Source organism: Myodes glareolus, chromosome 11 (assembly GCF_982192425.1).
Source record: "Myodes glareolus chromosome 11, mMyoGla1.1, whole genome shotgun sequence".
Lineage (NCBI taxonomy): Eukaryota > Metazoa > Chordata > Mammalia > Rodentia > Cricetidae > Myodes > Myodes glareolus.
In genome coordinates, this window is record NC_142036.1 from 23,960,621 (window position 1) to 23,988,317 (window position 27,697).

General features: G+C 51.2%; 1 protein-coding gene across 5 annotated transcripts in view; it reads left to right on the top strand.

Annotated features, from left to right (window-relative positions):
• Positions 1–1,645: 1,645 nt before the first annotated feature.
• Prima1 (proline rich membrane anchor 1) overlaps positions 1,646–27,697 on the top strand; it is a 57,320-nt gene continuing 31,268 nt past the window's right edge. For 4 of the 5 annotated variants that reach the window (XR_015004519.2, XR_015004520.2, XM_048449521.3 and 1 more), the window contains exons 1-3: positions 2,124–2,185; positions 2,799–2,922; positions 8,525–8,660. Coding sequence is in view for 3 of the 5 variants with exons in the window: in XM_048449521.3 (XP_048305478.1) it covers positions 2,830–2,922; positions 8,525–8,660 (229 nt within the window). In the remaining 2 variants the exon portion in view is untranslated. Of the gene's footprint in view, positions 2,031–2,123; positions 2,186–2,798; positions 2,923–8,524; positions 8,661–27,697 lie in introns of those variants that run through there. The other variant, XM_048449520.3, reaches the window with a different exon arrangement.

A 27,697-nucleotide genomic window follows, 5' to 3' on the forward strand; every position in this document is an offset into this window, starting at 1 on the left:
TTAAAATGTGGCATGAGTAATATTTTTCAAGTAGCCAAGGGCTCCAGGTATCTGGTGCTGTTGTCTTAGCTAAAGACTCGAGTCCTATACTGGCTTAAGTTACATTTTCAAAGACATGAAAGCATCCGGCATCACTTAATTTCTGTTGACGGACAGGCCTCAGGTCTATGCTCCATTCCTTCTTTCTATGCTGTCTGGGGAAGCTCCCTTCTCATCAGTGGTGTCTCCCATCCCATCTCCCTGACCGTAATAGCATGTGATTGGTTACAAACATTTGTTACTGTTGTACTAGGTGCCTGTGGATACTACCAGGAATGAAAGACTGAATTAATGAAGGGACACATGTCTCCATGGTTTTTGCCTAAGGGGTTAACAAAATTATTGACACGTTCCCCGGGTCCCTTTATCCTGGCAGTCTTTCCCTAGCTTCTACTCCTCAGCTCTCTTCATAAGTGCAGGCCCCTGCCTCAGTAACGGTGGAATGTCAAAGGACTGGTGATGATTGATGTTATGGGTTCCCTTACCTGCCACTCCCAAACCCCCTTCCCATTCTTGGAAGGGGCAAGGCTTCCCTCACATCGCCTGTATAGAACTGGGCATTCGCGGGGCACACAAGTACATCAGCCAGGCGTTCAGTAAGAAGGGAAGGCCTTGCTATGTGCTCTGATGAAGGAAACTGCTGGAAAATTGATCTGAAACCTGGTTTGTGGAGCGGTTTATACTTAGGTGTAGGTTTACCTGGAGCGACTGGAGGGTGCCCTTGGGAACAGACAAAGGGAACAAAGTCCCTTTTCTTAGTCAGTGAGCTGTGATATCTACCCTCCACTTTAAGCCACTGGTTCTCTCACCCAAGCCCAAAACAGGATTGCCCAGCTTTGGGGGAATTTGATTGGGATTGTCACACCCCACCTCAAGAGACCATCAGTCAGAGTGCTTATAAAGCGGCATGGACAGATGAGCAGGGCGCCTCCATGGCGCCCGCGGAGATTCCTGTGAGGTAGAAGCAGCGAGCAGCTTGTTAAAATAAGAAGCAACCAGGTACTTCCCAAAGAACCGACTTGTTGATAACCTTGCCTCAAACAGGGAAAAGCCCTGGGGGAAAAAGCTCTCCCTGGGACGTCGCGACTCCCCTCCCTCTCCAAGACTCAGCGTCGTAAAAGAGGAGAGTCCTGAGGTCTTGACTGCCAAGGGGAGGGAGGTCAGTCACATTGCACTGGAGGGCTAGCCTGTACCCTCCCAATCTGGCACCCGCAGAGCCTGCAGGGAAAGGGGGCATTCGGGAGGATGGCGCACAGATTGGGATCCCACTAGTCAGATCTCACTACCACCTTCCAGCAGCCTGGGGATGAACTTGAGGGAAGGGCAAGTCAGGAGCAGGATGCCACTGTCACTGGGAGTCCTTGGCCTCTAGGGTGAATAAATAAATTATTAAGCGCCCAATACACAATAGCCTCGCTAGATGGAGACGAGGAATCACTGCAGCGGCGCTGGCGGCCGCGGCAGCGGGGAGCGCGGGCGGGAGCGCAGCCCGGGAGGGAGGCGGGCGAGGCTCTGGCTCCGCTCACGTCTGTTTTCCTTTTTCGTGCATTATTTATTTCGCCTCCGCCCGCGGCCCTGCTGCCGGAGCGGGCGCTCCGGGCCGGCGTCTCTCGCCCGCTACCTCCCGAGGGCCCCCGGCACCCCGCGCCCCGGACAGCCGCGCGGCGCCACCGGGAAGGGCGGGGACCCGGGCGGCGCAGGGACCCGCGGCAGGGTTGGAGGAGGGCTCGCGCGGCCAGCTCCCCAAGGATCCGAGGACACTTTCCCCGCCCTCTGCCTGGGCAGTCCAACCTGGGCCCTGGGCTCGGGGCTGGCCGCCTTTCCTGGCCCGCGCTCGGCCAAGCGCAGCCCGGAGCTCAGTGCAAGCGCGCCGCGCCCCGGGTCCCCACATCAGCTGCCCTAGAGGCCCAAGCGGCGCGCAAACTTTTGCTCCAGCGCCCCGCGCTCTTCCGCTGCGTGTGAAGCCCCCGAGCGCCCGCGCAGCCGCCAGGGTGAGCTTGGAGGCCCCGCCTAGAGGGCGGGGGACTGGGGAGGCGGCTGGCTTTAAATGGGGGCCGTCCTGCCGTTGAGAAACAGAGCAGCTGTGGGGGGACACCTGACCTCCCTTCCCCGTGTCTCAGATCGGTGGGGCTCGCCGCCAGACAAGGTGGCTTGAGGCATCGGAGGGGTGCGGGCGGGCATGGGGGTGTTCGGGAAAACCTACGCCTGCAGGGGAGCAGGAGCTAGGGCTTGGGCGGCCAATGGGGGCACGCACCGAGGTGCCTAAGTACCAGTGTGCGCAGTGAAGTCCCTGAGGCAGAGAGATTGCAGGCAGCGAATGATTTGGTGGTACTGTGCATGCAAAGTCAAAGAGTGTGCGGGCGGGAGTCGGTGGCAGTGCACGGGGGGTCACAGTGCCTGCGCGCGCAGAGTGAGTGGTTTTCGCCGGGTTTGAAGCTCACTCTTCCTGAGAGTTGTGCAAGGCGGTTTCTGGGGCGGTCTGAGGTTCAGTTGGTGTGTTTGAGTCTTTCTGGAGGCGTGTATGGGATCAAGGTGTGCATGCAGTATTCTGAGGGGGAGGGGGTGTGCGCCAGGGTTGGGTGTGAGTTCTGGGATGCACTGAGAGTCAGAAAGTGTACACGCTGGAACAAAAATGAAGGCTTGCTTCGCGTAGGTGCCCCAAAGTGCGTGGCAAGTGAGTTCTCGCCGTGTTGGTACGTGAATTGATGCTACTGTGCCTGCACAGTGTCCATCTGATTCAAGCCTTGCTCCCTTGACAGTTCAGCCCACCAGTGGGCGCCGCGGATCGAGATGCTACTCCGGGACCTGGTGCTGCGCCGTGGCTGCTGCTGGCCCTCACTACTGCTGCACTGTGCGCTTCACCCTCTCTGGGGCTTCGTTCAGGTGAGAGACCATTGAGGCCTCCTGAGAAGGGGGTGGGGTTAATTCAGAGCGGTTTCTCTAGTCACTCGCTGATTGATCCTGGATACAGTTGGGGGAGAAAGAAAAGCATGCCCTAACCCCCAAAAGATAAGCTTCATAAAGAGCCACAGTTGTGGCCTAAGGCCGGCAGGACCGAACTTGGCACAGAAAGGTACTGAGACCTCATTGTAATCTCTGCTGCAGCATTTGGGAAAAGAAACGAACTTAAAGAGAAAAAGAATCCCACTATGGTTCTTTGTTTCCTACCAGATTCCACCCCTGAACTTTGAAGGTCTTCAACCTGGGGTGGGGACTGTGTTTTTTTGTTAATAATGGCCGGGGAGGTGGAGGAATTATTGCCATTCATGCAGAGCATCTGTCGAGACTGCCAGAGGAGAAAAACTTTGGTCCCCCAGTTTCCAGAGCAGGGGCTGAGCAAGCACCTTCCAGCTGTAGTTACTCCTCAAGGCAGAGAGAGGTTGGATGGAACATTCTCTAGTCCTGCCCAGAATTCGCGTGCCCAGCTCTGTCCTTTACCAGCTAAGCAACTGGACAGCATCCTGAAGCTCTCTGAGCCTGAATTTCTCCTTTCTTCCTGCTATGGAGTCAGTACTTGTTGACTTGGTTACTTCACCTGGATGCCAGGCAATGTGGTTAGAAGCTGTCCCTGCTGTTACTGGGATGTATGGCTCTACCTGCTCTGCCATCCCTGAGCAGACCCCTGCATCTCCATCACCCTCAGAGACACCCCATCTCCAGCAAAGTCCAATGTTTCAGTTTTCTCTGCTCTGGCCTGCCTCTGGCTTATGATTGGTTTGTTTAAACTTGCTCTGTGTTCTTGGAACTCAGAGTTGTCACTTCTCAACACTTGGACCACTGAGAATAGGTCCCTTGGTTCAACTTGTCGCTGGGCTCCATCACGGAGTTCACCTGTCTGTGCATGCACATGCTTCCTTCTCTGCCTTCCCAAAGATCTTTCCGTTAGGACCGAGAGAACACTGATAACATTGCCTTGGGACTAGAGTGCTGGCTGCCCCACACTTTAGAGGGATCTAAAGAGAAGAGTCACTGCCACCTGCCTACCCTTCAAAGGATGAATAAAGCAAAGCAAAACAAAAACCCCAGCCAGGCAGCTTTTCACGGGAGCAATTGCGCGTGTGTGTTTCAGATTCTCAAACTCAATACAAATCAATTCTCATGAAAATCAATTAGAAAAAGAATCCTCCAGCTAAATAGAACGGACAAGATCTTGGCTTGAAGCTCTGGAAAATTAATCTGCAAATGATAGGGACCGAGAGAGCAGAGGAAAGGAAGGGGGCTTGGGAATGTATGGGTCTTATTTTTGAGCAGGAGAGCTGAATTCGGGAAGGAACACAGGAGGGACGAAGAAGCTTGTGAGCTCTTAAGGCTGTGTTCCTCTTTAAGTGGAGAGGATAAACCTGTCAGGTCATAGGAGTTTCCCCAACGTAGAGAAAGAGCTCGAAACCATCACTGCTTCCATGAGCATCCTTCCAATGAATCCTCCAGAGGGTTAAAAGACAGGCTCCATATAACTGTCTTGTGATTAATGGACCAGTTGATGAGGCAAGAAACCTGGGTCCCTCGTGCGGCAGGTTCCTCCCTTGAAATTGGCAGAAGCCTCTGGCTGTGGCAAGATAAGACACCGCGTTGCTTAAGTCCAATGGCATTTTAATTGCCAAAGGTTGGTAGGGACGTTCCTTAACCACCGCCCCCCTTAATGTGTCCAGAACGGAGCTTTTGTGATTTGGGTTTCTTCTAAGTTCACTTCAGTCGATTTTTTTTTTCTTGTAAGGGAAGAGGACAACAGGCTGGCAGATTTATTAAGTGTGACAGGATTGTGTCTCCTCAGGTTACTGTGGTACTGGCCTATCTCCTTAAGAGATGCCAGAAGCCATCATCCTTGTGGGCACTCGTCTAAAGCAAGTGCCAGATAGACAGGCTTGGATCTGGCTTATGCGTGCCTGTAAGCAGACACAAAAGCAGAGCTCTCCCAGATCTGGCAGAAGCTGATTCTTACACTTAGCTCCCTTGGCTTGCCTTTTCCAGCAGCAACATTTACCTGGATGACAGGTTGTGTGTCAAGGGCAAGTGGCTTGTGGTCCCTGTCCTTGTGGCACTGACAGGTTGTGTTGGCGAGGCCATTAAACAAGTTAATGTAGGCAAAAGCACTCAAGAGGAACAAATGGCTTAGACCTGGAAGGAGAGTCCAAGAAACCTCCACCTGAGGTGCCACCACTGAGAAGTGAGAGAGGTCAGGATCTTGACAGAGGGAACAGGCTGAAGCCAAGGGCAAGGATGAAGCATGGAAAAACCCAGGAGAAGAGGAACAGGCAAGGCCCTGACTGTCTTGTACTGGAGATTTGATTCTAGGACTCCTGGGGACAATGGAGAGTTCAAAGTCAGACATGATACTATCTCAGATTGTCACTTTTTAGACATCTCAGCCTAGGTTGTCTAGGAGGATGGATTCTGGTTCCACGGCACAAGACAAGGGGCAAAGAGGTCTATGGTGACGGCAGGTTTGCCATATTAAGCGGATGCAAAGCCCATTTTCGCTTTTAGCGTTAAGTATATTCCATATGATTCTGGGGATATTTGTCAGTAACAGTGTTGTTTAGTGTTTATCCACCATTCAGATTTAACAAGGAAGTTTCCCTAGCAATATTAGGTAAGAGGCAGGTACTATTCAGTAGGCATGGATTCAAGTAACAGAGGGAATGGAGACAGGCAGGTAAGTTTCAGACATGTTTAGGAAGCAACATCCACACTGAATGTGAGAGTCACACAAATTGGTCTCGAATTTAAGTTGCATTCTCAGGACAATATACAGCCCAATTCTCAGCCAGAATATCCCATGAATGAGCTCTAGCCCTGTTCCCAATAAAGTGCCTGTTTGCCTCTGTCCACACTTACGTCCCTCTGCTTCCTGACGGTGGACACAAGGTGACTGGTCACATCAGTCTCCTGCTGCTGGGCAGGTCCCACCATGATGGATGTCCCTGAATCAAACTGAAGCCTTCACAGTAAAGGAGAAAAGTACCTAAGGCAAGCTCTGACAGTGTTGGATTGGACACCGAGTCCATTGTTTAGGCTGATCATCTCTGTGTGGCTAATAAGCTTCCCATATCTGTCCTCCTGAAGGGAAGATAGCATGTCGCTAACACGGCTTAGCATGTCACTTGCTCAGGACGAACACAGCACAGGCCACCGATGTGTCTGCCCGAGACACCTGTAGTTTTGTGTGAGCAGACAGACAGTGTAAAACAACAGGGGACTTGCCCCAAAGAGGAGATATTTGCGCAGTAGGGAGCAGGGAGGCCCAAGGCAGGCTGCAGGAGGAGCTTGTCCCAGGCCATTGTGTAAGAAAGGGCTTTGAAAGGGGAAGAGAAGCCTATTGGTGGATAAAGAATTCAATGGACAGAGACCGATCAGTCTTGGGCTCATGCAGAACTACCTATAGGAAACTCCAGTAGGGTCCCAGCTAGAGCGAACCCCTTGGCAAGAAGGACAGCCAGCTCAGACTTGGCCCTTCTGTGAGGCCAGACAGTTGTTCCCTTGGGTCTCAGCAGAGCCCTCACATGAGAGACCAGGAGCCATTGATTTTTAAAATGCAATGAGCAAGCTCCTTCATTTCTTTTTCCTTCAGTCTTGAAAACTGATCTCAATTTTCTTGCCTGTCATTTGATCACATTTAAACATTTTGTAGACCTGTACCCTTATATCCTCTCCCAAAAGAGTACGTCATGGTGTCAGGCCAGGTCAAACCAATGCGCTCTTCCTGAACTCTCCTGCACTGAGTGTGTCTCAGAAACTAGAAAAGTAATTGCTTTGGCTGGGCGTGGTGTGAAGTTTGCACACTTGGGCTCTGAGTCTCCGACAGTGATGGTCTAGAGCAGGGCAGGGGTCAGGCCTGATTGCAGGAGAGGCTCAGACATGGTAGAGAGTCTGGTCTTTTCACCTCCAACTCTGACAATTGAGTCACATTGGTGCAGGAACGAAGGAAGTGCATACTCTAAGGATATACCCTGCCCTCGGGAGACAGGGCTGCCTTCCAGGGTCAGAAACATAGTCAGTGACTCTTTAAAATACCAAGAGGTAGTCTGTAGGAGCCCATTGACCTCTTAGGTGGTAAGTTGGGGCTGTAAGTTGGTCCAAACTCTCACTGTCAACCTGACATCCACTATGCATCTGCTGTGCCACCAAGTACACAGGGGACACTCAGTCCTGTGCCCTCTCTCACACATCTGAGGGACCCTAGGGGAGTCACCTGCAGTGACAGACTGGAGGAAGTTGCAGGGACATTGGTATTCTGTGTTTCTCTTTGCCTACGTGAAGCCAGAATAATTAACTGTGCCTTTCACTGAGGCAAGGGACTACCCCCAAGTCTTTTCTGGTCTTGAAGTCAGCTTTGGATTCCTGGATTTACAGTCCTCTGCATATGGAGGGACACTGGCAACTGTCTAACCCATGGTTCTTAGGATGGCTCTCTTTGTGTTTGTCTGGGAGACTAAAGCAAAACCCCTAGGCACAGCTCCCCTGCAAAAGTCCCAGTTGGCTGGTCATAGGTAAGGCTAAGGCAGGAATGTGCCGAAGCTGCCGGCTGGGTTCCAGGGCACAGCTAGAGTGAGGAACCAGTCGATCACAGCCTACTATAGCTAACATCAAGAAGCAGAGACCCATCCTGGGAAGACCCCAAGCCCAGTACCTACGAGGCACAGATTCTGTCTTTGTCTTTGATATTTGTTCATTCAATGGCGAGCTCTCTGGGAATGTTGGGCCCTTCCCTTGGGTGTTGGTTTTTAACAGTGACAGAAAAGTCAAGACAGAGCCCTGTCTTGGCATAGTTTACAATCCCATGTGAAGACGGGCTGGGACTAAGTAGTGGAAATGAGACCTGATACTAGGAGACCTCTGAAGAGATCCAGCCTGGCCAAGGAAGGGACAGCAGGGCTGAATGGTGACAAAGTGGGTCAGATGGGAGGACATTCCAGCCACCAGGACAGTATATGCAGTGGCCGGGGATGACAGGAGGGTGGGGCAGGGAAGGCAGATGCATGGAGGTTTGCCAAGGGCTGCTTATGCTGTGACTTCTGGGCCATGAAGTCCTCTGGATATGAGGAAGCAGTTGGGGGCCGCTGGGAGGGACTGGATGATTTGGTAGATGTGTGCCCTACAAACTACTCAGATGCTATCTAGAGAACATCAGGAGGTTATCCTGCCCCTTGATCACATGTGATACAGACCAAGGCCCAGCCAGGTAGGTTCCCTCTCTAAGATGGGGGACACCGCCCCTCACAGACATAGAAAGACTGAATAAGCTATGACTGAAAGGTGAGGGTTTGACCTGTGCTGTCTCTAGGAATAAGAAGTGGGTACGGGGCTTAGATGGTGGAAAAGACTGCCACTCCCTGGGATTAGCCCCTTTGACTCCTGTCTATTCTGTCTACTTTGGTCTTAATGAAGAATCCCAAGCTGTGGCCCGGAAGGGACCTGGGGCAGGCTCAGTTCAGTTTCTAGCTATCTCGTGGCCTCCTATGTCTCCTGGCTATGTTCGTATCTGCAGGTGACGCATGCTGAGCCCCAGAAGTCTTGTTCTAAGGTGACTGACAGCTGCCAACACATCTGCCAGTGCCGACCCCCACCCCCTCTACCCCCTCCGCCTCCACCTCCACCACCTCCCAGACTACTATCCGCCCCAGGTAAGTGAAGGATCATTCATTGGTTTTATTTGCGGGGGGAGGGGGTTACTCTATATGTTTTCCTGTGCCCGGGAAGGGCTGATGAACAAGATGAGACGGAGGACAGCTCTGTCTTCTTTGTAATTTTCCACTGGCCGAGCGGGAGGGAAGCCAAGGCCCAACTTTCCCCTGCAGTCTGCAGAAAGCTATTCCCCCAGAATGCTCCTGTGGGATGGAGAAGGATGCCTCTCCATGGGTTAATCGGATAAAAGTCAATCTCCATTTGATAAGTGACCCAGCCTGGAATGTTCTGAAGGCCAGATCTTTAAAGGGGGCAGCTGCTGGGTACGATCTTAAATACCCCACCCACACAGTTTTAATTTTCAATTCCGATGTCTGTTTAAGGAGGCAGTTAGGCTAGAACCAAAGGCAAAGATCTGGGAGCCAAGATCCACTTTCGTCTTTTGGCCATTTGTACCCAACCTACTGAAGCCTCTTGGGCTCGCCTCCTCCCTGGGTGACTGAATCTCTGAACAATTCAATTGCCTGGTCACACAAACAAAGGAGCATTTCTTTAGCTAGAAATGGCCTCGGCCCAGACTTCTGCACAGTTAAGTTTCCTGCTTCAGGTGGTGGTTCCTGGGGTCTCTAGAGGAGATTCTGGGCTGTAGATGGGTCCCTTCAGGTTTACCCTGTAGCATGCCTATGATCATATCGCCACTGAATGAAGTGTGGTGTGTTTTAAATAACCGTGATGGGGCTCCATCCCTGCCAGGCTGTGTGTCCAATGTTCAGGGCCATCTTTGCAGTGTGTATGGATTCTTTCCTTTTCATGCATACCCTGCAACCTTGTGCTTCTAGGAGTGTAACCCCAAATAACCTATTTACAGCCTCTCTCTCTTTTCATCTATGAGTCAGAGCCTTTGGGGTGGGGCTTAGCATCCTGTTAGGTTACTCAGCTGCGAGTGAGAACCGAATCTCATCAGGCCCTCTGCTCTGGCCTCTTTCTATCCCTGGGTGCTCGCTGACTTGTTTATCCCGAGAGATCCCGTTTGCCAGTGCTAAGGGCAGCCTTTGGCACCTGTCCCTGGAGGTGTCACCTTCCCTTCCTGAGACATCCTCCCTGCCCAGGCTCTGGCCCCCAGGCCCAAGTTCTGGGATCTAATAGCTCCACATGTTCAGCCAGAGTTCCTTCAACTCCTTGTGCTGTTAAATACCTGCCCTGGACAAGGAGTGGGGGAGGATTGTCTTGTCCTTTTGGGATCTCCCAGCTCCACAGAGAGCATCGTATCAGCCACCAAGGTGGCCTAGGAAAGTATTGGGAATCGTTTGCCAGGGACACTGGACAATCCTGAGTCATTCGGTAAGATTCCACCCCTGAAATCAAATTAGCCTTCCAGCTGTCTTCAACCTGGGGTGGGGACTGTGTCTCTTGTAAGTAGTGCCTGGAGAGGTAGATGAATTGTTGCTATGTGACCTGCCATTCATGCAGAACCTGGTCTATGAGATAAATGGGACTGTCCTGGGTTGGTATGGAGGTTGTATGGAGATGACATTCAATAGAACATGAACAAAAGGGTGGGCAATCTGGGAGGTAGGACTGCGTGAGACCCGTCTCGGACAGCGTGAGTCCCGTCTCGGACTGTGTGAGACCCATCTCGGACTGCGTGAGACCCGTCTTGGACTGTGTGAGTCCCATCTCGTGCTGTGTGAGACCCGTCTCATGCTGTTTGAGACCTATCTTGGATACGTATCGCAGTCTTCAGTGGGGTTGTCCTAAAACGCTTCTGACTGCTGTAAGACAATGCCTGAGACTGGGTAGTTTATAAAGGGAAGAGGTCTGTATCAGCTGGAACCAAAGCCTGGGAGCAGCATCTGGTAAGAGCCTCCTGCTGGTTCATGCCACAGTAGACCAAAGGGCAGGCGGGCATGTGCAGATGTGAGAGGAAATTGCTAGCCGGAACAAACTGCTCTTGAGACTTGTCTGTTCCCAAGAGAACCCATCTAGTGTCATGAGGAAGCCATTAATCCCTCTTTAAGGCGCTACCTCCACATGTCACTGCGTTGGCAGCCAACCAAATCTTAACATGAGTTTTGCTGGGGCAAATGACATCCAAATCACAGCAGGCTTTAAAAGCGGCGGCCTGTGGACCTCCAAGACCCGGGAGAGCAAGCCATATCCCATCCCATGGATCATGACTCACCAGTTTCGCCAAGTCCAAGTATCACCTCTCATTTGCTTGTGGTTTTCTGTGTGTATTCACCCCTATTAACAAATGCTTTTATGAAGTCATAAGCCACTTGCTTAGATAGATGGTGCCCACAGAAACAAGTCCAGTGCAGACAAGTCGGGGCTTTGTCATGGCAATCTGAAGGCTTGTGAGGGAATCAGAAGGAACACATTAAGTTGCTGGTGGTGTCACTTCAGATTGTGTGGTAGCTTCCTGTCACTGTATCACAATGCCTGAGAGAATCACCTCACTAACTGGAAAGAATCATTCTGATGCAATTTCAGAGGGTTCGGGGTAGGGTTGTTTGACCCCGGGCTTCGGATATGTGTGTTGACAGCAGTGGACGGTGGAGGAGGCCTGTTCATATTCTGGCAGCTAAGAAGGAAAGGGAGTAAGGAAAGGTCTGGGGTCACAGTATCCCCTTCAAGGTCACAGCCCTAATGACTTAATTTCTTCCTACTTGGCTCCACCTCCTAAATGTCCCATCTCTTCCCAGTTGTACTACAGACTGGGCACCAAGCCTTCAACACGTGGCCCTCAGAGGGCATTCAGGATCCAAACTGTAAGAGCTCACAAGATCCAAAGTGTGTGAGCACTGTGTGCTGTCTAACATATAAAGTACTTCAGGGACACGGCCTGGGCAGGAGTGAGCCAAAAGAGATGTTAGGCAGATAAATGGTGGACCATCGCTCCCTCTGCCCAGAAACATCAACAGATTCAACACCCTGGACTGGGTGTTAGGGTTGGTCTGTTAGACAAGAATGCATGGACGTCTTGGGATGATTTGATGCTCAGAGGTCTCTGGCATGTGAAGCCAGGCTGGGTGCTGTAGAAAAGGGGGCTGGGAGCAGAGAGGCTGCCATGTGGTAGAGGGGACAAAGCTGAGCTGTGGGCAGGAAGATGCTTCTGGATGAGAAGAGAAGAGATGGTTGAAACAATAGCAGGATGCTTCATTATAATGGCAGACATGGCTCTTCTGTCTGCAATGGATGTTGTGATTGTCCTTCATCACCCTCTCTGGCTCCACCCAGCCATCACTGGTCCTTTTCCACCTCCAACAGTCACTTTCCTCCCTTCACACCTTTGTTGTTGGTGTCCCAGTGAGTTTCATGATGGTTGCAAATAGAAGCATGGGTGAGAGTTATTTCCAGGAGCTTTTGCCTATGCTCCTGCCAGTGGCTACACCACTGAAGAAAACGTCTCTTCCTCCCTCAACGAATACTAACTATAAATCCTAGGGTAAGAGTGGGACTTTGTGAGCCCTTCCCCACTCCTTGACAAAATGTTGACACACCCAGTCTTGTGCAGATAATCATAGGTGCCACGTCATGCCCAGAAGCCAGCATTCCACAACACTCTGCTTCTTCCTCCGCCACTTACGTTCTTGCTACCCCACATGAGCATTGGAGGAAGTGGCAGAAATGGTTCACTGAGGGCCAAGCATTCAACACTTATTCTCATTGCAACAGAAAGCTTCTCCCATGGGCACTGATATAAATACTCAGAAGGCACTTGTGCTGGTACCTAAGATCCATTTAGAAAAATGATAGCAGTAGCTCGTCGCTGCCTCGTGGTGGTCTATGTCATGGGCTTCTGACCACGTGTACAGTACCAAACCCTGTTTCCTTCTGGTGGAGCAGTCCTCAGTTCCAAGCAGAAACAGTGATGCCACTGTCACACCAGTGGGCACACTTTGCCTTGCCAGGTCAGTAGGATAGCATGCAGGGTCCACAGCAAGTAAGAGTCTGATGACAGTCATTCCACAGCAAGGTACTACTTTGGCTCTGACACTTTCATACACGTGTGTCCTTACTATCTCCACCCTCCCCCCGCCTTCTCTCTTCCTTTTCTTTCTCTCTTTCAATACTTCTGGAAGTGACTTATGCAATACAAAAGTCAGAGAAAAAGATCATAGCCCCTTAACTCATGAGTCAGAATGTTGCAATATTAGATCTACTGTATTCATGAATTCAAATGATGCTGGTCTGGGATTTTCTTCTCTCTCTCCTGTCTTTCAGTCTTAGTCTCTCTCTATCTGTCTACTGTCCCTATGACTCTAAGCTCCTGGATTCCCTCAACAGTGCAGGTTCTTCATCTAGAAAATAGGCTTGTGGATCACCCTTGTTCCCACCAACACACACACACACACACACACACACACACACCCTGAGAACTCTCAAAAGAGAGAGATACTTCTGAATCCTAGCCAGGCAGCTGTGGCTGCTGCTCATCCTGTGGACATCATTTTTGAAAGAAGCAGCCCGAGGATACCAGCTAGACTCAGAGGCTAAAGGAATGCTACTGAGGAAAGACGATATAGCCCAGAAAGGGGATTCCCTGGTCATTCAAGTCAAGAAAAATTCCGTCAGGCCTCAGCTCTGACCAGTGCACGGAAAGCTCCTGGCTTACAGATCTTTAAAGGGGATCTTGCCTTAGAGATGGTCTAGTTTCATCCTGTGGAATGTCTGAGATGCTGTCTCCATCTTCTACCAGGCAGTCAGGGAGGGAGATAGGACTTGAGGAGGAAGCAAGGAAGGCATCAGGTTGAGGAAGGCTGACAGGACAAGGATCAGCTGTCACAGGGGCACAAGGGGTGGGGGGGAATGACATGTGCCTGGGGTAGATAGTGCAGGAAGAGAGACAACCCTTGGTGCAGACTCAGTGGAAGTAAGGATCAGAAGCTTTTGTGGGGACCCTTGGGTGGCTTCCGTGTGACTGAGCAGCCCTACTCCATCAAAGAGCACTCAGCCACTCTTTGTTGCTCAGGACAACCCACTTATCCCAGTTTCCCCAGGACTCTCCTGGGCCCCCAAAAGTCTCCTGATGGCCAAACTGCTCAGCTGTGAGTCCCTGGCAAAGCAAGGTGATTTTTAATATTGTTTCCTGTTATGTTCTTTGGGTAGTGGCTATTGATTGCATGTGGTGCTAGATACAGGCCTGCCCTGTATTCTGTAGGGCCCAGCTCTGTGCCAGTGTTGAAAGAGCCACTAGGAAGGCATCTAGAAATAGTTCCTGTGACACAGGAGCTTCATGGTGAAAGAGTGAGTGCATGAGCAGGTGGATGCTGAGTGAATGAGTTAATTTGTATGACAGTGTGTAGTCCAGGCTAGCCTCAAATTTGAGATCTTCCACGTCCCTCTTCTGTGTGCTGGGATTAACAGACATGCACCACCGTGCCTGGCATGCCATAGAAGATTCTTGAACAGCAATGTTTATTTGCTGCCAACTTGTTCTTTGTGCTCTGCCCATAACCCTCACACACGGGACAAAGGGTGTCTAGGGGCCTCATGCTTTGTGAATGTTAGTGAGCTGTATCACGGGGGACCCGAGACAGGGTCCTCAGAAGGCCCTGAGAAGCTGTCTTAAGAAGATGCTAGCGCTCATCCCCAGGATCCCTTGCTCAATAGGTCAACATGGGCCTAACAAGCCGAGCTCGTCACTCACTTCCTTAGTCACAGGGACACTGTGAGAAGCACAGCCCTATGGAATGACAGTCAAATCAAAGGGCTTTGGGGGCCACCAGACTCTTTTCCTCCGCGTTGTGACATCAGGCCAGCTGCAGGTCACCCTGGGCAAACCCCATGCCACCCCGAATGGGGGGATCACAGAGCTGTGACTCAGAGCCTGGATTTCTTGCCCTGTGGACCTTGGCTCATTAGCCACGTGAGTTGCTTGGGACCCTGAGCTGCTGTGAACCAGGACAAGTAGCCGTCCATGTCACGTGTGGTCTCTAAAGTGAACTCCGTGGAGAGCCTGGAACCCAGTTACCACTCAGTAAGAGGCAGCTAACAAATGCGAAGGCTGGGAGGTGCAGTGGTAAAGACACTTGTTGCCAAGCCTGACAAGCTGAATTTGATTCCCGGGATCCACAGGGCAGAAAGAGAAAATGGCTCCTACAATATGTCCTCTGACCTCTACACATGCCTCGTCACTTGCACACCCATATCGATGCATGTACGCATGTGTGTGCACACACGCAAATGTAATAAAAGTCTTATGAAGGTTAAGCTGAGAATGATTGTTCACACCTGCAATTCTGGCCCCCCGGGAGGCACAAGCAGGAACATCAGAAGTTCAGGGTCATCCTTGACTATTGAGGGATTCAAGGCCAGCCTGGGCTACATGAGACCCTGTCTCATAAAGGACTTATTAAGGCTGACAGTTGTAGTCATTCTAGGCTACTAACCGTCAGACTGACAGTGGTCGAAACAGGAACCTGGCTGAGGATAAACTTGAGATGGAAACAACTGTTAAGATTCCCCAGGTCTTCAGCATAGAGGAAGAAGGAGCTCTGAGACATCATTCACATGCCTTCTAGAACAGTCCTTTCCAGCCTACGATCCCCTGATTCAAGTTGGGGCCCCACCCTCCATGTTGAAATTTCTAGAAGGTGTTGGAGGACGATACCCAGACAAAGCCCATCACAGTCACCAGAACGGAGGACCTGAGTTTGCTTTGTACATGCCAGCTGTGGCCTGTTGTCCCTGCCTGTGACTCAGATCACCCAGGCCATGGGAGGAAGAACTGTGTACCAGCCCTAAAGGAAAAGCATGCATACTCCCTCTAGGAGCCAGGCTCCAAGGTGGACAGGCTGGAAGTAGCAATGGCAAAGCGGAGGCGTGAGCCCAAAAACTTCAAAGCACTGGGACAGATTTTATTTCTGCATTTATTTTATTCTTACAAAAATCAGAAGAGAGGTTAAGTGACTCCCCAAAGTGGTGGAGCTGGGAATAAGGTTGTGAGGGTCCCTTATGCACCAAGGGCCACATATTAACAAAGGGATTACAGTTAAGCTGTGAAAGTTCTAGAATATTTTATTTTTGAGGCAGGATCTCACAGTCTCACAGTGTAGGCAAGGTTGGCCTGGAGTGGTGGCTCCAGTCTTCCAGGTAACGGATTTATATGTGTGCCACCATGCTCAGGTAGAATGGCCTCCCTCCCCAATTTGAACAGTAGAAAGAAACTGATATTTAGTCCCCCGGTCCCACAGGCAGGAGCTCTGCGAGCCCTCAGATGCTCGTTTGTAAATGGTGGTACTCTCCTTACTTTCTCGGAAGAGTTCAGCTCTTCAGAAGGGGCGAGCTGCTTGTTCCAGGCTGCACTGCTGGAAGGGCCAGCCTGCCTCTGAAGGATCCACAGCGATGCATGCAGAACTCACCTCACCCCAGCCCTGTTCTGGGTTTATACGGCTAAAGAACAAGCTACCTCAGTAGATGACCCACATGTGGGTTGTTACTTCCCTCCCCAGGTAACAGGGTCTACTCATCCCTCCAGGATGTCCCCATGTGCCTTTTATGAGGTTGCAGTTAACTGCCTGGGACTGGGTGGTTCCAAAGCCTTACTCTCTCAGGTCTAGCAGTTGACAGTGGCTTGGGTCACTTGTTGGCGGGGTCCTCAGCGGAGTCAACCTCTCGAGCACTGTACATGGTGTCACCGTGTGGTCCAGGCTTCCTGACAACGTAGAGACCAAGTTGCAAGCCTGCAAGGCAGGCAGAAGCTGCATTCCTTTTGATGGTGAGGCCGAGAAAGACAAAGAACACTGTGCCTGTTGTGTCTCGTTCCGTAGAATCTGGTGGCCAGAGCTGGCTCGTCAAGGAGTGGAGGTTAGACCTCACCTCTTAATGAAGAGGGTCAGAGGATTCACTTTCTTCCCTTTTTCCTTTTCTTTGTGTGTGTGTGTGTGTGTGTGTGTGTGTGTGTGTGTATGTGTGTGTGTGTGTCTTTTACTCTTGCAATGCTAGAGATGGAGCCCAGGACCTTGCACATGCCAGGCAAATGACCTCACCCAGCTACATCCCAAGCCCTTGTTTTGTTTTGTTTGTTTTGTTTTGTTTGTTTTGTTTTGTTTTAAATAGGCTCAGACGATGTCTCTCTGTAGTCTAGGCTAGCCATGAACCATGTTTTTCCCGCCTCAGCCTTCCTAGTCCTAGTGCTGGCCTTCTACCACAGTTATGTCTGGCAGCCACGCTGTTCTTTAGCAACATGGACATACAGGCACATGCTCTTCGGCCTTTCATTTTCCTTTATTGCAATCATCTCAGCTTTTAAAGCTGTGATTGACTAGTGCTTGGATCCTTGCCTAGATAGGCACAATTGCTGAGTATCTTGCTGGGTCCTTAGTGACAGCTCCAGCTCTTTAGCCCATGGCTCTCAGTAGTTTATTTCCCAGATAATACTTGTGGTATCTTCTGTGCGCCAGGCATAGGCTGGGTTCTGAGATGGCAGTGACCAGGACAGAAGGTTTTGTTCTTTAAAAATATAATGATGGAGTGACCGCAGCCGCTAGTCCAGGCAGAGATGGGTAGAGTGGTGCAGGTTCCCTGCGGCGAGCAGCAGAGCTGGCGGGAGCACATCCTGAACAGGCTGGTTCTGCCATACGGCCAGGGAGAGTCATCCAAGTGGGCGGGTGACCAGGCGGTGGATAAAAGACTTACAGGACATAGTAAATAGATGTAAGGCTAAACATAAAGGTAAACATTTATTACTTGAAGAAGAGACAGAGAGACATGGAGACAGACATAGAGGAGACACGTGTGCACACACCAAGAAAGGGAACAGAAGGAAGAGTTAAGATGGCTACGGGAGGTCAGAAGAGAGGTCAGAAGTCGCTGGGAGTGGGCGTGGCTTGCCCCTTAAAAGGAACAGACCCAAAGAATAACAGAAGGGTCCCCACAGTCATAGCCACCTATGGTTGACTTTGTATGCCTGAAGGGGAGAGTAGCTGTGACGGAGAGTGGGAGACAGGTGTAGTGCAGGAAAATGGAAGATAGTTTACGCTGTGCTCTGAAGGGTACCAGGATGGCTTCTGACACCAGTGGACCTGAGAGCCCACTAAAGGAGAGTAGGAACCTGAGAGGGTGGGAGGGAACAGCCTGTGCACGGTCCACATGATGGGCAATGCCTGGACTGTAGGAAGCCCTTGTGGGCTGGTGGCTGCAGATTGTGGAAGCAGGAGGGGCCTTAGAGGCTCAAAGGTGGGGCAGCAGTACAGGAGGTTGCATGGGCTACACAGGCCAGAAGCTAGGGAAGGAGTTTGGATTTTTACCTAAGTGCAGCAGGGAACCTCTAGATGGTAAGACCTCAGATTTGCTTTTCGGAGATTGGTCCTGTGGAAGCGAGTAAGGGAGAAGGGAAGCATAGATGTTAGGGCTCAGTGATGAGGCTGGTACTGTGGTCCAGCCAGAGACGGCAGTGATGGTGGCTGGATTAGTCTAGGGGCAGGTGAGTGGTGTTGAGCTAACTTTGTCTGATTTGAGACCATTCTAGAAGATGCAGGGATGCTGGGCCTGAGGAGGAGAGGGGATGCAGAGATTCTGGGCCTGAGGAGAAGAGGGGATGCAGGGATGCATCTGGGTCTGAGGGGAAGAGGGGACACAGGGATGCTGGGCCTGAGAAGGAGAGAGGATGCAGGGATGCTGGGCCTGAAGAGAAGAGGAGATGCAGGGATGCTGGGCCTGAAGAGAAGAGGGGATGTAGGGATGCTGGGCCTGAAGAGAAGAGGGGATGCAGGGATGCTGGACCTGAGGAGAGGAGGGGATGCAGGGATGCTGGGTCTGAGGAGGAGAGGGGATGCAGGGATGCTGGGTCTGAGGAGGAGAGGGGATGCAGGGATTCTGGGCCTGAGGAGAAGGGAGGAGGCAGGACATCTGGGCCTGAGAAATCACTGAGTGGACCATTCACCACACCTGTTTCTTGCTTGTAATTTCATAGCATGATGATGACAATCAGGTGGGACCAAGGAGTGGTGACCCATTTTTTTTCCTCTGCTTTCATCTTAAACACTGAATTCCTCAACATTAATCCAGGTTTAGTGCCACGGAGCCTCTAAAAGTAAAGGTTCGCATCACACAAACCAGAGTTCTCATGGGTCATGATGAGTGTGAAGGGACCATGGTAGTTTTCCCTTGGGGGTCACAAAGCTGGTGGACACAGCTGGTGAAGTCACTCCCCATCGCCAGGTTCCTGATGGAGGTCCGTAGATGCTGCTGATATTTCCCTTGGCCAGACATGGTGTTAACACCAGATGACTTTCAGGTATCAGACCCCCAGGGTCTGTGGGACTTCTAAAGCATTTTATTTTCGTTCTGTGTTGTTGCAGAGTCGGCCCTCCCCAGGGCTGCAAAGTTAGATTTCTGGGACTTTTGCTGGGGGTACTGTTTTCATCTGGTCACAGATCCACATTCCTGGTCTTGGAGGTAGGATGTGGAGGCCAGTTGGGCTCTGGCTCTTTCCAGCTGTATCCTGGTCACTCTGCCTCTCAGGGTTCCTATTTTCTCCATCTCAGAGAACTCAGAGGTAGTTGTGGGAGATTAAAACAAAACAAAACAAAAAAATATGAATGAGGGTCTGGCACTGCCCCTGGCGAGTGGCAACTCTCCACGAGTAGGAGTTTTTGTCAGTATGAACCTTACTTTAACAAATTCCTTACCTAAGTCAGCCTCTATTCCTCCATCTGTAAAATGGACCAGCTCTCACATTCTACTGTACACTAAGCCCAGGGCATCCCCAGCATGGTGCTGCACCCAGACAGGGATCTGAGATCTCTAATGGCCTCCAGGGTTTCTGGTTATTAAATGTTTTTTAACTGAATTTTCCTTTTCCCTATTCAATAAAGGAATTATTTCAGTCTTCCATTCCTTAATTTACATCTAGCAACTAAGAAAACATGGCCAACTTCTGTGTGTATTGATGCACTGAGGAGATGGTTAGACTGGCCTTGTCTGGCTTTAGAATCACCCAGGAGACAGACACCTCCAGGAGTGTCTGTGTGGGCATTTCCAGACAGGTTTAACTGACGAGTGTGGGTGACACCATTCAATGGGCTGGGCTCTTGGACTAAATAACAAGGGAAACCTGAGCTGAGCACCAGCGTTCATCTCTCTCTGCTTCCTGACTGTGGTCATAACATGATCAACCATGTCAAACTTCTGCTGCTGCTCCTTCCCCACCATGATATACTCTATCATTAAACCAGAAGCCCCTTCCTTCTTTAAGTTGCTTCTTGTTAGCTCTCTCTCTCTCTCTCTCTCTCTCTCTCTCTCTCTCTCTTCTCTCTCTCTTTCTGCATGTGTGTGCGTGTGTGTGAGATCACAGGAAAAGTCACTAATCTTTGAACCTTGACTTGCACTTCTGTGGCACGCTGTAGGGTTACATCTCTGTCTGTGCGAGCCCCTTCCTCTAGGGGACTGCCTGAGCCCCAACTGCATGAGACTGGCTTCCCATACCAGCCTTCCAAACATCCTAATTCCATCCTGCACGGGCTTGTTGTGGAACTGCCCAGGTGATTTATGAGTCAAGGTGGAGGCACAAGGCAAGATGGATCTACGCCCACAAGGGGAAAACATGGGTGTGATGGGTCTGAACTGACTTCCCTCTGTCTCTGGCCTCAGGGCCGTCACTGTTCTGGGATATCCGATACTGGCTTTGTTGAAGGCACAGAGAGTCACCTTGATAGAGTCTGCCTGAGTTCGGCTGAGCTGTTGCTCCTGCCTGGAGCTCTGTTCTACTTCCCAGATCTGGGCCTATGCTGCAGGGTGTCTGCTAACCCATTTTCTGGGTTCACTTTTTATCTGGTGGGACTCCTCAGGAAGACTGCCCTCGCTGGAATTACGTGACCCTAAACTGGTCTCCTCACTTTGTTGATCTCGACTTCCAGATGTGAACTGAGAACACGTGTGCTGCTAAATGCTGAAAATTGCTGTGAAAATGAGGGAGCTAGCGATGAGTTAGGGGCCAGGCTCTGCCTGTGGTAATTCTTACAGCAGCTGTTTGCTTCTTTGTGTGTGTTTGTGTACACATGTGTGCTCATGTGAGCGGCTATGCATGTATACTAGAGTGCACACGCGTGTGTATGCATATGGAGCTCAGAGGTCAACCTCAGGTGTTTTTTCTTGGGGGCCACACACTTTGCTTTTTGAAACAGGGTCTCTCTGGTCTGGAGCCCACCACTTAAACTATGTGGGCTAGCCAGCAAGCCCCAGGGATCCACCTGTCTCTGTGTCCTCAGAGCTGGCAGGACAAGTGAACACCAAATAGTCCGACTTTTGTCAAGTGTGGGTCTTGAGGATCAATTTCAAGTCCTGATCCTTGGGTATCGAGCACTGTACCGACTGAACTGTCTCCCAATCCATGTTGGCCATTGATTTCTTCTGACCAGTAGAGTCTGCTTGCTGAGTCCACTCCCCGCCACAGTCTCTGCTCGGAGGGTCTTGCCAATGCTGCAGATGTGAGCTACAGTAACAAGATGATGGGGTTCAGCCTCACATCCACGCTGCGCATCCCTGGGCTCAAGCACTGAACCCATCATTTCTTCCTTTGTTTCTCCTTCCAACTTACCTGATGAGGTGTAGGCACTGGGCGGCGACAAGCAGAGGCCACCATCATGAACCCTCTCCTTAATCAAGTGGTCCCATGTGTAGCCTTTGTTTCTTCGTGGGTCCCAGAACATAATGAGCCATCCTCACCGAGGCCTGCAGACTGGCTCCCTGATTTCTCTATTCAACTCTCAAAGGGGAGAACAGACTTAACATTTCCACAGGGTTCCAACTGGCAAATGAATTCAGTCCTGTTTTCCTTGAGACCTAAGGCCATCCTACCATTGGTTCATCAAACATCTATTGAGCCCCATGTGCCAATGCTGCACACATCATACTTTGCTGTGTCTTTGAGGCATCAAGCCTGTGCCAAGGCTGGAAACACTCTGTGTTTGCTGTGGCATACCTTTTGGAGCAGGGAAGGAGACGTAGCCTTGGATCTGAAGTGGCAATTCTTGGGTATCATCTGTCACTGACATCCTAGTAGTGAGCAGCTAGCTAGCTAGTGTCATGTCATCAAAACATCTGTTGGTTCCTCATCCCAGTAAACCTGACCCTAAGAGAACATATTCTCAGAAGGCCCAAGGGACCCTCCCAAATTTACCATCAATGAGGTGCCTAGGACCAAAACCCAGGCCTCTCAAGTCTGGAACTTTCCCAAGCACCACAGACATCAGGTGCTGTGAATATGTGGCTTGTTTACGCCCCACCTCCAGGGCCCATCACCTTCCCAGCGTAGCACCAAGACAGACGAGCAGTCTCTGCAAACTGTTTTCTTAGAATCTGTAGTAACTGTGGCTATGAAAATGGCCCAGTTTCCTCTTTACACACTACCAGGAAGCATGGAGAAGAACACGTGGGCCCAGATGCAGATGACATTTAGCATCTGGTTTTATCTGCTTCGTTCTGTGTTCCATTTTATGTCCCTGTCCTCATTTTAAGTTATGAATGAAGGCACGTTAGAAACCAGTCAATTAGAATCCATTGCTTAGGGAGAGTGCTGGCCAGAAAGAAACTTTCGCAGGCGGCCAAGATGCAGCCTGGGGGGCAAGGAAGCAAGGGGTGCTGGAGTTGGGAACTTGGGTGCTGACTTGGTTTCCTTAAAGTGATTGATAATTGAGAGAGATATGTGAAGGGGTGGGCTTAAAGAAAAAACACATCTGTTTACTACTTTTAAAAGCCATTTTCAGGATAGATTCTGCAAGCCAGGGCCTAAATGAACTCTGCTGCCCAGCACCAGTGATTTGGAACCAGGTGACACATCACAGCTGAAAGCCCTCCCTCTTTTCACCTTGCGTGGACCTCATTTTTATACGTAGGGCAGTTGGGAAAGTCAAGACAATGCTTAAAATGGCACCCATCATGGGGCAGGAGAAGAGAGGTCCTGCCAGTGTGTCAGCTCTTTAATATTATTACAAAATTCACCTAGGATGCCCCACTCGTGTCCAGGACAAAGTCACTAGTTTAGCCTTTTAAGTGTCTGCTCTCGTCCCCAGGTTCAGGGATTGTTTGTACATCTTTACCCCCCCTCTGCTGCCCCAGGTGGTACTGGGTTTGACACGTGACAGGTGCATGCCAGGTGCTTGCATAAATGTGTGCCTGGGTAACATTATGATGAGGATAGGGGATGCTGTCTGGGAGAGAGGAGCAGAGAGGGGACTCAGGTTTTATCAGGTCCTGCTTGTCACTTGCTAGCAGTTCTTGGGACCCTGTCTGATTTAGGCTTCTCCAGAAACAGATGCTGATCAAGGAGTCCAGTGCAAGAGGCCACTTGGGAGGTGAGCCCAGGAAACACCTACAGGGAGGAGATGGTGAGAAGGAAAAGGACTGCAGCCAGCCGTGGTGGCTGCTACATCTGACCCTGGAGCTCAGGGCAGTAGTACAGGCTGGCACCCCAGAGAGTTAGGTGTCATATCAACTTGTCACAGCTGGTGAACTGGAGTGTCACTTCCCAGGCCAGAGAGACAATGGGTCCCGGAAGCATCTGTCAGAAGCAATTGCTTTCTTCCAATGGGACCACTGTGGCTGTCTTTGTCCCCAGTCAGACTCACTGCTCCTATACCTTATGGGGTCCTAGCAGGAACCCATAGCTCGCTCTCTCTCTCTCTCCTACATAGAGAAAGTACAAGGGGTCTGGAGAGATGGTGCCATTAGCAATGCACACAGGACTTGAGCTTTAGCTCTAGAACCCACATCTACATATACACGCACATAAATGTATATGCATTGTACCCATTGAAACATGCATACACACCTTCACATATCAAACACATGTCTCTCACAAACATTGATGTCCCAGCATTTCTAGAGCTCCGAACGTGCCAAGTACTATGCTGTGGCCACTGGCTGCGGATGACAGTGGAGAGGGGCTGAGGACCCCACGGAAAGGTTTATGGCATTCTGTTGTGTCTCCGATGGAGTCTAAGGAGTCAGTGACAGGGGAGGGAGGGGGCCAGACTAGCCACTGTGGGGAGGGGACAACGGTGACTGGTGTGCTCGGGCACCTCTTGAGCAGGAGCAGTGTGACAGCAGAAATCTCAGCTCCAGGTTTGTCACAGAGCCTGGAAGATACCACGAGTCTCAAGTTGAGGCAGACGCTTCCGCCAGCACTAAGGATGGGGCTGTGGGTGCCATTCACAATGGTCCTGGAGTCACAGAGATGACTGGGAAGAGTGCAGACAGGCAGGAGAGGGGGTGAGGAGAGATCTTGAGGGTCATGAGGACCAGAGTCTGAGGAATGACCCAGGCGTGTGGAGAGGAGTCAGAAGCCAGGAAGGAGCTGAGGACAGAAGTGCTTGCTACAGCAACAGCAAGGCAGGTGTCCGCCGCCCTTTATCAATTTATCGTCTGAATTCAGAGATCTCAATCTCTGTGAGCACAGAGGATGAAGGCATTCGGAGCCAGACAAGTGGGTGTTTCCATTCAGGGTCCAGCTGTGGAAAGCAGTCAGGGATGGGAGCTTACAGAATCCAGGGACTTCAGGGAGAAGGAGGAGCTCCCATGGTATGGAAGGTGGGAAGAGATGCGCTAGGCCTTAGGGAGCTATTTGGATCCTTGGGTGATGTACTGGCCTAGAGCTGGGAAAGCTTGAGCCAAAGGGGAAAAAAGCCAGCAGAGGTGTGGTTAGGACCACTCAAGGCCCCCACGGATGTTATGGTCAGCATTGCTACAGGCGTGTGCTAATGGAGGTTCTAGGCTGGGCCTCACGGAGCCTGAGGGAGGACGTTTGGGAGGTAGCCAGCCTTCACTCATTCAGACATTTTATTAAACATGCCTTCAGAACTTGAGTTATGCTCCAGGAGAAAAAGGATGCAGAACTGACATTCTGGCAGGGGATAAAGACCAGAAGCAATCACTGTACTCATTCTTGGAGCCAGACTGTGGCAGGTGTGCTAGAGAAAGCAAGGACTAGGATGTGCGGGGAAGCTGGCTGGGGCAGACCAGGTCACAGGAAGAGAAGATAGTGTCTGAGAGAAAGAGTGGAGGGGCCTGGGAGGGTGCCGTGGATGGAGAGAGCAGCCCTGGCTGAAACCTGAGCTTGGAGACTCATCAGAGCAACTGAGCCTGAGGCCCTGTAGGATTGGAACAAGGTAAGAAATGAGGGTTGGAGAGGGGCAGAGAAAGTGGGGTCCTTGCGCCCACTGCGAGGGCATGGGGCTGGAGTCCAAGGGGAGCACTGTCTTCCCTGCTCTGCAGTGAGGAGATGGACAGAACCAGGAAGACCAGTTGGTTGCAGTGATCCAGAGGAGAGGGAATGGTCCTGGGACCAGGCCATGCCAGCAGGGCTCAGATTCTAGACAGCAGCCTGCTGGGTGCACTTTTGAGCAAGTCAGGTGCTGATGGGTGTTGTCCTGAGGAAGGACAGGGACAGAACAAGGAACAAAGAGAAGGACTGCAGGCAATGAGAGGAGATACTAGGGTGGTCCAAGATGGTGGAACCAAGTAAGACCTTCCTGCTAAAACAGGTCAGTTCTATCAAAACTTGAACTAAGAAGCCAGTGTGTGATCTGGTGGTGGTACAGTCAAAGGCGGAAGTCGCTTCCACATCCGCTAGGTGGGGGCATCAGGGAGCCTAAGAATCTGCCCCTACTGTTAAATACTAGAAATGTGGTGGCACAGTCTGGGTTGGCTCCAGTTGCATCTCTGAGCCCAGGGGCTAGCATCTGTAGAGCTGCCATCCAGTCCTGGCCCAGGGCAGAGTCCCATGTCACCCCAGAGGGAAATAGTTTCTGGGGACACAGGAAGAGATTTCAAGAATGCCTTGTATCAGTTACTTTTCTTCCCAAGAACCCTACAAGAAAAGAGAGAAAGGGCTTATTTGGACCCAGACTTTGAGGGGACACAGCCCATCAGATGCAGGGTCTGGGCCATGAAGCAGAGAAATGTAAGTGTCCGTATCTGGCTCATCTTTCATGGTGTTCATACCCCAGCCCATGTGATGGTGCCTTCCCCCATCTCAGGTGGGTCTGACCTCGTCAGTCAACCTTTTCTAGAAACACCTTCCTAGACACACCCGGAGGTAGGTTTCCATGGTGATCTAAGTCCAGTCAAGTTGGCAGTGAAGATGAACCACAGCAGCCTGGGAGCATCATAGCCAGGGTGTAATCTAAAGTAAGCCAACAGTGAAGTATGGAAGTGGCATGGCAGGAGGAAGGACAGCAGTGAGGGCCCTCAGACTTGGGGCGCCCAAGGCAAAGAGGACCTGATTTCTGCTAAGGATGGAGAGGGGAAAAGAAGAAAAACGCATAACCCCCAATTCTTGTAAGTTTCCTTGGTCAAGTTTCAAATAAAAGTAAAGTCTGGGTGTCCTGAGGAAGGCCATCACAGATGTTCAAGGGTCACTTTCACCTCTGCCCTCACCAATAAGCATCCACTGATCACCCACTGTGGGCCGGACGCTGGGGTAGGAGGTGGAGGTCTAGGAGGCCGTGAGGAGGGGCTTAGCTCCAAGTGAGGGGCAGGGAACATCTCTGAGTGAGCCGGGGTTTGAATAAACTGTCTTGTGAAGTCCAGGGAGAGTGTGCCAGGCAGAGGGGGACATGGGCAAAGTCCTAGAATGGAACAGCCACAGGCTTCGGGGGAACTCTGATCATGCCACTGGGCACTGTAAGCCATGGAGGAGGGTGGCTCGCAGGAGAGGATGACAGAGAGTGAGACGGGAGAGCCAGCACCAATTCAGTCTGGGTCCTCCAACCATGGTTCACTTCGTACAGATCTGGGAGCATCTTCAGAGTACTGTGGAGAGCCATTAAAGAGACTTGGGGCCATGGGGATGGCCGGAGGGACCTTCCTCTTTAGATGATGGTTGGCAGTGGGTGGAGAGTGGGGGGGGGAGGGAATAAGGCTGGGTAAGAAGCTACTACTTCATCCAGGTGGTAGACTAGAGCTGGACTCGGGTGACTCAGAGCGAAGCGAAGATTCCCAGATGAATTCTGGAGAGAATCATGAGACTAAGCATTGCACGAGGGCCATCCGTCTCTCTGGGATGGAAGCAGGCCAAGCCCCTGATCGTTTGTGTGTCTGTTTCAGGGGCCTCGCTGTGGCAACCGTCTCTTTCTAAGATTATGCCAAGATGCTGGCCTGGTTTGCAGCCCGGTTTCTTAGGACTTGATTTATACTGCCCTCCCGTTCATCTCCCTAAATATGGCCAAGCCGCACGCAGGGATGTCATCTGCTAGCCCCTGGGGCCTTGCTGGAGTTTACCAGAACCAGTTGTGCCTTGGCAGTGGCATCTGTGCCCCTCTCTGTCCCTTCCAGAAGGAACCCAGTGTAAGTTCACGTCTTGGGCCAGACTGTCTGGGAAGCTCTGGCATGCGGTATCTAAACTGTAGTCTGTCAGGGGCAGAGAGGGGTGGTGAACACAGTCCTTTCTGGATGCTTCTCTGCCAGAGCACCTCCCATGTTGGGAAACTGGCACTGGGCACAGCAGATCAACTAGAAATACCTTACCTGAACTCTGGGGCAGGGGAGTGGAGTCCTTGCTATTCCTGGCAGGCCCTCTTCTTCTTCCCTCCTGTTCTCAGTTCCTTCCTCACCCTCTTCGTATTCCAGGTTCACTCGAACCCCCAGCTTCAGGAGCAATCCTCACCTTCTTCTCTCTCCTCGCTCTCGCTTGAGCTGGCTTTCCTGCAAGTGGGTCTCCATCAGATGGCAAAGCACCATCTAGGTGTGTGTGTGGCAAGGCAGGCCTGGTGAGCTCCGGTATTTGGGTTGAAGGACAAATGCCCTGGGCACAGTGGACAGGAGCCAGAGATATAGGAAGTGCCGTTCTTCACAAAGTGTGGGTCTCCTATCCTCACACTCAGCCATGGGCATTGACTTTAGCTTGGTTAGAGGACAGCAAGGTGTTTAGCAGCTTCCTGTTCTGCTCTGTGCCTGGGGGCACGGTCTCACGCTGTACTCATGTGGCCCACAGTGTTTTCATGGGTGACTTTGTTTTTCATAAGTCATCCTGTCTGGTTCATTCTAGAGGCAGAGCTGAGATGAATGGTTCAGGTGTGTGTGAGGGGAAAGG